The sequence below is a fragment of the Cyprinodon variegatus genome, unplaced genomic scaffold (genome assembly GCF_000732505.1).
Source record: "Cyprinodon variegatus isolate N-32 unplaced genomic scaffold, C_variegatus-1.0 Scaffold555, whole genome shotgun sequence".
NCBI lineage: Eukaryota > Metazoa > Chordata > Actinopteri > Cyprinodontiformes > Cyprinodontidae > Cyprinodon > Cyprinodon variegatus.
The window spans coordinates 395,446-404,777 of NW_015151008.1; the positions used below are offsets into that span (position 1 = coordinate 395,446).

Below are 9,332 nucleotides of genomic sequence, written 5' to 3' on the forward strand. Positions count from 1 at the left end.
ATTGTTGAACTCTGGGGGAGTGTTGGGGGTTTTATAAAGTCACTGTTCTTCAGCTGAGCCGTATGTTTGTGGAAGACACGGTCTGTAATGCTGGACGTCTGAGAGGACGCCTTCGGGAATGGATTACAGAGAGAGGTGATGGTGCAACGACTGTCTGAAAAAGAGGATTTGATGGAAACTTTCTGCTGGAAAACTAAACTGGTGGTGGTCTTAATAAGACTGTCTCCTGGAGGCGTGTTTTCTCTCAGATTTTTGATTGACTTCACATCCTGAAGGATCTGACTTGTCGAGTCATGATGGCATTCTGGAAAATTCCTGTCTTCAGGAAGGACACGGTTGGTTTTAGTGAAACTAGAGCTGAATTCTTGATCCCCTGTGTCTCTTTTAGGAATGCTGTTACTGTGGAGCCCAACATCAGAACCACTAGAGGACTGTGGATGAAGGGTCTGACTCAGACCCTGTTTAGGGGTTGTGGATGAACTCCTCATCTTTGGAGCATTTCTATCTTTAGAGCCGTATACGCTGTTGTTTCCATGGACGGGGCCGTCCAGTTGGACAGTGCTGGACTCCTTGGATTTCAGGACGGTGCACAAACTGCTGGTAAAGAGCGTCGCAGCAGGAACTGTTGATGGACTTGGGATGAAGGATCTGGACTCTGATCTGAACCTGTGGGACAACAGAATCAAAATCTGTCCTCTGAAAGCATTGTAAGGGTAAACACCAAAGAGTAGACGGAGTGCGGCTCAAACAAACCTGCTGCTGCTTTGACGACTGACCGAAGAAGCGGGACAGCTTTCTGTCTGCTGGGGGACAGAACCAGTTCCTGTTGGCTCTGACTGGGCGTGGCACTGGTGGCTGACCTGACTGATGTGGACACTGTGTGAACTAAAACAGAATCCGTCCTCCACGTCTGACTGGAACATGTTGGACTCTGGGGTCTCTGCCAGTGGAGGCAGGGAGATGTCGTCAGGGGAAGCACAGTCATATTCATCGTTGGAAAAGCAATCCTCAGGCTGATGGAGCTCCACATTCAATGATTCGTCCTGTGAAAGGAAGAAAACATTTAGCTGATGGTTTTATTAATATTTTAAATGAAAATAAAATTTTCCCCAATTTGAGGCTGCTTAGAAAAATGTCCCTCTTACTAAGTTCTGAGATCTCAGTAGAGTGGTTCTCATTAGAGTGGGACCAATGTAAAAAAAACGGCGTTTCCCTTTAAGCCCATGACTCACCCTCTAACTGAACAGGTTTTTTTGTGATATATATAGCAGAGAATCATCAGCGTAGAGTGCAATATAACTGCTGAATCTGACCTGTAGGGAAAATGTTTTGGATCCACAGAAACTAGAATCTATCTGCTGTTCTGTTCCTTCCGTCTCCTGCTGAAAATCTTCCTGATTATCAGAGAATGGTGGACTAAGGACAGACTGAGAAGGTCTAGCTTTAGGCACGGTAGCGGTGCTCTGTGACTGGTTCTGGGTGGCTTGGATCTGTTGTTTGACATCCACAGGTGAGCAGATGGCGAGGGTGTGGGAGGCGGTGAACTTCCCTCTGTGTAACTCTCTGTAGTTGAAGACAATAATGTAAAACCACAGTTTATTGCTATTGTACATAACCACACTGGATTTTTTTTTTGTGTTTTTAAACAAAATGCTTCCACAATTTCCTTACATACTCCAGTTTTTATCTATAGACTAGATACTTTAATGCAAACAATCCACTTCTGCTCTGAGTTAATTTTATTGCTGAAAACAGAACAATTGAAAACCATAAAAGGTGGTAAAACCAAAGGAGTCTGATCCACTCGGTTCTATGGACATTTACAAAAAATCTTTGTTATATCCAAATGTTTTATCATAATTACCGGGTTTAAAAAAAAAACAAAAAAAAAACACTGAGGCAGAGAAATATTTATTTTTCATGAGTTCCCACTAACCTGCTCGCTGTGGGCCCGTTTACCTCCTGACCTTGACTCTTCTGTAATGGAGGCGTCTCATTGGCCGAAGCGGCTTCGTTTCTATCGTTTTTTGTGATTAGTTCGGGGGTGTGGCCCGTTTCTTTAAGTTCACGCTGGAAAAAAAAAAAACCTTCCTGTCAATAACATCAGATATTTTTAACCTTATATTTAGCTTACTCATCTCTACCATGTCAGCTGCCTCCTGCACGCTGCGGTTATCCTTCTGTTTCATCTTCCTTTCTTCTCCCACCTCCTCCACCTCTTCCGTCTGTCTCCTCTCTGCTTTCTTTTCTTCATCCGGCTGCTGTTTAAGACTCTCCACCTGAAAACATCAGAAGAACAGCCACATGTTCAGCCTGCGCTCTGACCAAATATGCTCAGACAAATGAATCCATCATGAGAGAGGAAGCAAAATGAAACTCTATTAATTGTTTTCCACACCACCATGTCTCCTGTGCATGTATCTGGATCTCCACCTTCAAAAAGAGTTTGTTCACCTTCAGCTTGGCTTCCAGCTCCATCAGTCCGTCACTCAGCTCTCTGATGGACTCCACCATCTCTGAGTGTTTACTGACTGTCTTCTCGATGTAACGCTGCCCCTCCTCCACCCCTGAAACACCAAAATATTTCATTTATAACATTTCATTTTGCTTTAATAAACATTTTCTAATACATAAGTAGAAATGTTTAAACTGTGCGGTAATCTGATTGGTCTGGTTTCAACACCTCAACTGATCCAACGGACTGTTCTTCTCCTTTAACTATAAACCAAATTCTAGGAAATTTTTAATTTCAAGATAAAAGCTCATGATACATATATTTACATAACTGATACTTTAAAAGCTCAGATAAGATGATAATAAAACAGCTGTCTTTCAGAATTTATCAGATATTTTTCAAAATAAAGGCTCTTGCTATCTGGTTGTTAAAATGCGGGTGTTTATGCATTTCACTTGCTATTGATCATGGAACTTTTTTTTCAGAATAAAGGCTTGTGATATGCGGTAATTTAATTTCCTGTTAGATGATCAGGAAAGCTCAGGTAACCTTTCAGAATAAATTATTGCCTTTTATAATACATATTCAGCTAATGAGCAGATCCCTGTCCTTTCACAATAAAAGCTCCAGTTAACTCATGTTAGCTTTTCTGTTTGAATAAACGCTTTGTTTTTAATGGCAAACAATTATGGTCAGCTGAGATATAATAATCTTTCCTTTCAGAAAAAAAATTTGTACTACTTAATGATCAGATATTTAACCCTTTAAAATAACTAATATTGCAATAATTAAAGTACAGGTGTTATATAAAAAAATAAAAGCTCAAATTAACACATGAACAACTTTCTTTCCGGCCTTAATCCATGAATGGTGTGTTGTGTTTTTCAGAATAAAAGCCCCTGACTGAGTTTTATTTCCACCCACCATGTAGCCTAACAGCCAGCTCTGTAATCTGACTGATCCTTTCCTCCTGCTGAGGAACCGTCGGCCAAACAAACTTCTCAAACTGCCGATAGAGAACAGAAACGGCTTCTGTGCTTCGACACTCCAAAGAAAACTTCCCCACCCGAGTAATGGTGGCGCTGGCCTCCTCACACCAGAACTGGTACTGTGGATGCAGAGCAACAAGCTGAAGTAGACCAACTGATCATCAATGATCCTGACTGATTTTCAGCAGTGGTACCTCCTCCATCGCCTGCTGCAGTCTGAACGTCATGTCCAGAGTCTTCTGGTGTTCACAGATGTTTCTCTCCAGCTGTCCTGTCTGTCTCTGTAGCTCGTTGACTGCGTCCTCCACCTGCCGGGCCGCGCTGGTGTTCTTAGCCTCAGAACCCAGCCGGGCCGTCACACCATGAATCCGCTTGCTAAGGCTCTGTAGGGTCAGATGGACAACATGTAACCACAACAATGCACCACTTAAACCCAACAAACACCAGAACCTAAATAGAAAATACTAAATCAATTAAGTCGGAGCACAAAGAGATTCTATATTAAATCCAAGCCTCAAATCAAAACTGTCCAGGCTATGTTTGACCTAAAGGTCCAAACCATAACTATAAAAAGGTTTCAAAAGAGTTTTATGTTTGTTAGATGATGCAGATTTTAATACAGTCCAGTCAAATAAAAAAACAGAACTAAGTTACTGCCTTGTTCTGTTATCCTCCTTAAGGTAAAATACAATCCTAGGCCATTCCTGGATACTCTGCTGTTTCACTTCTAAATGCAAAAGTTTCCTCCCAACTGTTGCAGAACATTAGAAAAGCAGGAAGGAGGAACGACTACAAATTTTCAGAGCAGGGAAGAAGAAAAATGTGGTTCCTTTAGTCATAAAAACTGGAAACAATCGCTGCTTTCTGAATGTTCACTCTTCTTTTCCACTGAGGCTCTCATGGGACCAGCCAGGTCCGGAGGGTTAATTCCTTCAGGGTTAATCATCAAGCAAAAGTCGTGGTTTTGGACTCAGGACTGGTTGTTCTGCTCTGACGTACCTGCAGCTTCTCCTGGTACGCCCCCATCTGCTGCAGCTGGTTGCACACGGCCTTCAGGTTCCTGGTTCTGTCGTTTCTCTTCAGGTAGTTGAACTTAGTGTTGCTGAAACGTTTCTTCAGCTCCTTAAAAGATTCACGCAGCTGAAAGTTCAAAGAACAGGTTATTATACAGACGGCCATGTTTAATGTTTCCAGCTGCTGATGGGACTCTTCCAGTGAAAAGTCCAACCTAATTTAAACTGGAGTTTCTCTTCTTATTTTGTTTTTTTCAATTTTAGCCCGGAAAAATGCCTTTATGTTCAGTCTTAAGGTAATGGAGTCCAGCCTTCATGGTTGTGTTTGCACGTTTTTTAAATAGAGATCTGAGAAAGACAAAGGTTATCTTCTATGCTGTGGACAATTTATTTTATCTATTAAGTTATGATTTCAACCATTATCGCCTTTGTCTAGAACATGAAGTGTATACCTAAATAATTATCTCTCTAATTTTATATTTTGTTGTTTTTTTTCCAGTGTCATTCCACTGTCACAAGTGTAGAGCAACGAAATTAACTCTTTGCATTTAACTCCTCCCCTTGAGGAGCAGTGGGCTGCCATTGTGCGGAGCCCGGGGAGCATTGTGGGGTTAAGGGTCTTTGCTCAGGGACCCGGAGTGGCAGTCTGTGGCAGTGGGACTTTAACTCAGAACCTCTGTGTTAGGTTTCTGTTTTCTGTCATGTTTTTCTTTTGAGTACCCAGTTTTGCTTTTCTCCTTGTTTCCTAGTTTTTATGGTTTAATTCTTAGTTTATTGTGTTATTTGGGTTTTTGCTCCTTGTTTTCTAGTGTTAGTAGTTTTATTTTTATTTTTGCTGTGTTCTCTGGTTAATTCTTAGTTACTGTTTCAGTCTCGGTTCTGTTATGTTTTCTTTTGAGTGTTTAGTTTTACTTTTCTCCTTGTTTTAGAGTCTTAGTGGTTTAATTATTATTTTGTTGTGTTTTCTAGTTATTGTAAGTTTTCCATGTTTTTTCATTTGTTGCCCTCTGCTGCCCTCTTGTGTTCTCCTTTCTCCCTAGCTCCTGTTTTTGTTTCTGCTCTGTTCTCACCTGTTCCCAATCTTCTCATTAGCCCTCTCTTTGTCTCAGTCTCCGTTAAAAGCCCTCTCTTTTCAGTTCCTCTTTGCTGGGTCCTTGTCTGTCTTCCTCCAACTCGTCTCTCTAAGTCTTCCTGGTTAAAGTAATTCCCCTGATGACCTCATGGTTTTTTGAGGTAATTTGACTTGATTTATGGCTTTCTTGTTTTTAGATCTTTGGATTTTTTTTTACTTCTGGTTTCTTGTTTTTTTTTTTTTTTTGGACTTTGTTTTCATCTTTGGATTTTTGGATTCTTGGTTGCCTGTTTGTTTGGACTTTTTTCAGTTATTCATCATTAAATCAACTTAGAATTCATCTCTACCTTGCTGCCTCTGCTTTGGGTCAACTTTCCACAAACATTATTGAAAACCTTTTGAACAGTGCCTTATCTAAAGGCCAAATCAACTTTNTTCTCCTTGTTTCCTAGTTTTTATGGTTTAATTCTTAGTTTATTGTGTTATTTGGGTTTTTGCTCCTTGTTTTCTAGTGTTAGTAGTTTTATTTTTGTTTTGCTGTTTTCTCTGGTTAATTCTTAGTTATTGTTTCAGTCTTTGTTCTGTTATATTTTCTTTTGAGTGTTTACTTTTACTTTTCTCCTTGTTTTAGAGTCCTAGTGGTTTAATTATTATTTTGTTGTGTTTTCTAGTTATTTTTCAGTCTTCCATGTTTTTTCATTTGTTGCCCTCTGCTGCCCTCTTGTGTTCTGCTTTCTCCCTAGCTCCTGTTTTTGTTTCTGCTCTGTCTTCACCTGTTCCCAGTCTTCTCATCAGCCCTCTCTTTGTCTCAGTCTCCTTTAAAAGCCCTCTGTCTTCAGTTCCTCTTTGCTGGGTCCTCGTCTGTCTTCCTCTAACTCGTCTCTCTAAGTCTTCCTGGTTAAAGTAATTCCCCTGATGACTCCATTTTTTGGGGGGTAACGTTTCACTTGATTTATGGCCTTCTTGTTTTTAGATCTTTGGATTTTTTTGAACTTCTGATTTCTGTTTTTTTTTTGGACTTAGTTTTCATCTTTGGATTTTTTGATTCTTGGTTGCCTGTTTGTTTGTTTTTTCAGTTATTCATCATTAAATCAACTTACAATTCACCTCTGCCTTCCTGCCTCTGCTTTGGGTCAACCTTCCATAAACAAATCATGACACTCTGGAAGCACAATGCCCTGAGCTACATTTTGTTTTTTGTTTTTATTTGAGAAGTCTGTATTTATTTTTTCAAATGTTTGGAGGTGGAAAAAAAATATTATTGAAAACCTTTTGAACAGTGCCTTATCTAAAGGCCAAATCAACTTTTCTTTACATCCAACTAGTTAATTTTTATGGTTAAATTTAGTCCATATACATGAAATAAATGGAAGATGATTTTCAAAGAATGGAGTACCTTTGCTTTGGGATAAACACGGACATGAAATTTAAGTCTACTTGGAAACCAGAGAATGTTGCAAGATTTGATCTGCACAGAACCAACTTAGAGATGATGTGCAAAGTTTGGTAGAACGAGCAGAAACGCTGAGCTGCAATGTGACATATTTCTATTGGACTATTTTTTGTTGAAGCTGTAGTGAAACTGTGTTAAATATGGAGAAACGAGTTGAAGGAGTTGAAAAGCAGAAGAGCTTTTTCATTTGCAGCCTAAATCCATCCTGATCTGCCTGAAGTCCAGGTTTCAGTGACAGGAACAATCTGAGCAGGAAGGCAGCAGCTGCTCTGAGCACAGAGGAGTAAAGTTACAGCAAACAACAGTTTGACCAAAGGACCTCCTGCTCTATAAATAGATGATAAACACTGTTGTTGGTCCTGCAGCGTTTTCTAACAGGGTTACTGTTGAGGCCATAAAATGACCCTTTAGTTTTATTCCAGGTTTGGGGTCACGGCGCTTTCCCAGGTTTAGTCCTTTAACTTTTGATATGAAGTGAAGCTGAAGCCCTCAGTCTAAATCCACTTTAACCAATGTTCCTGCACCACTGGAAGATACCCCCACAGCATCATTCTGCCATCCCCATACATCATATCCACTCCAGCTTAGAGGACTATTTGACCAAACCAGCCATATAAATGTATATTAGCCAGTTCATCCGTCTCCTCAGGAGGAGCAAAGACCATGAGAGCAGGAAGAGCAGCTGGCAGTGATGAGCTCTGGATGCTGAGTGGGTGATAAATCGTACTGCTCTGTGATAACACGGATCAAGCGTGTCCAAGCAGTTAAGGGCAAAAGAGGCTTTGTTCAAGTACAGAATGTCTCCATAGTCCAGGATCAGGAGGAAGGTGGACTGCACACGTCTTCTCCTCATATCTGGGATCAAGCTTGATTTATTTCTGCAGTAAAAGCTGATCAAAGCTTCAGCTTCTATTAAAGATGTTCTATAATAGTTGAGAAGGACAGTTAATCATCAATCCACTCAGAGATTCAGAGGCAGCAGCCTTTTTCAGCGTTTGCACCGACTAATGTTTTAAGACCATTATGCATAACTAATGACAGGTTGCCAGTCTATCGCAGGGCAACACAGAGACACCAAAGGACTCCCTTCCACATGAAACCCAGTCCGGTTTCAGAGCAGCTCACAGTAAAGCTGTGGTGTCGTTAACTAATTATGTAATTAACACCCTGGATAGCAAACTGCCCCCCCCCCCCGTTTGTGAATCTCTCTAAAGCATTTGATTCTGTCGACCATCAGCTATGCTAAACAAACCGAGGTGCTTGGGTGTGGGGGGGATTCAGAGACACTCAGACAGAACACAGGGAGTGAAGTCTACTTTCTAAACATCAGCAAAGGAGTCCAGCAAGGATGTATCCTTCCCCTTTGTCCTCTTCAAACTTTTGATAAATAACGTCTTTAGTCATCTGATAAATTCTATTCAGCCAAGCACTGACTGCATTTCTCACTTCTTCAGCTGAAGCTGCTCCTAAATGCTAACAAGTAAATGATGTTTAGCAGCATTCGCTCTCATATTGATCCACATAATGGCCTTAAAGCATCAGTCAGTGCAAACATTGAAAAAGGCTGCTGCCTCATGGTGCACCCCGCCTTTCACCTGTTAGGATAATTATCATTGATGAGGTGTGAGTTTATTACACCTTAATATTAGCGGCCTGTTTCATGTCAGAGCTGATGTTTTCCCCAGTAGTTTATCTAATTAGGCCAGTTCCTCAGTCTGGCTATATACAGGCATAATGTTCATTCTGCATGTGGCAGAGATTTGGGATCGGAATGAGAGCGGCGTCCTTCAGCTAAGAACAAAGTGTAATATTTTGATAAGGCTGGAGGCATTTATGGCTTCTCATCTCCTAACATGTTTGATGTGATGATGTGGCAGACTGGAGATGTGTAAAATGCCTCTTTAACTGTTAATCAGGGTCACTTCCCAAGAAGTGATGATTGGTAACCAGCTGCCTTCTGTAAATCTAAGCAATTTCTCTGATCCGAGTAAGATTACGAGTTCTATCAAAATCTGTTGTCTCCTGGTTATTTAATACATATATATTATGAAGTATTACTTAAAGAGTTTGTCCAGAGTTTTCTCTTTTCAGTAAAATGAACCGGAGAGAGAAAGCTTTAAGGTCTCAGAGCTTTCCTTTAACACCCGCAGACGTCTGGAGACCCGCTGTGACTCTGATGGATTCAGATGGATGGAAGGAAACTGTATGTGAAGCTGTTACAGAAGAGTGAGTTACAGCACGCTGCCCAAATCCTGATGTTACCAAACCGTCCCCCCCCACCATGACGACATCTTTAGATCCTGTCCATAGAAACCAGTTCAGTCACAGATATCATTCTGTAAATAACTCA

At 40.8% G+C, this 9,332-nt stretch overlaps 1 protein-coding gene across 1 annotated transcript in view; it reads right to left on the minus strand.

Moving 5' to 3' along the window:
- Positions 1-4,623, minus strand: part of ccdc141 (coiled-coil domain containing 141) — a 14,858-nt gene extending 10,235 nt beyond the window's left edge. Inside the window, exons 1-9 of the mRNA XM_015391678.1 lie at positions 4,444-4,623; positions 3,639-3,827; positions 3,380-3,563; positions 2,455-2,567; positions 2,145-2,279; positions 1,937-2,070; positions 1,314-1,551; positions 754-1,043; positions 11-666 (exon numbers count right to left, since the gene is read on the minus strand). Of these exons, the coding sequence (XP_015247164.1) occupies positions 11-666; positions 754-1,043; positions 1,314-1,551; positions 1,937-2,070; positions 2,145-2,279; positions 2,455-2,567; positions 3,380-3,563; positions 3,639-3,827; positions 4,444-4,623 (2,119 nt within the window). The remainder of the gene's footprint in view (positions 1-10; positions 667-753; positions 1,044-1,313; positions 1,552-1,936; positions 2,071-2,144; positions 2,280-2,454; positions 2,568-3,379; positions 3,564-3,638; positions 3,828-4,443) is intronic.
- Between the last annotated feature and the right edge of the window lie 4,709 nt (positions 4,624-9,332).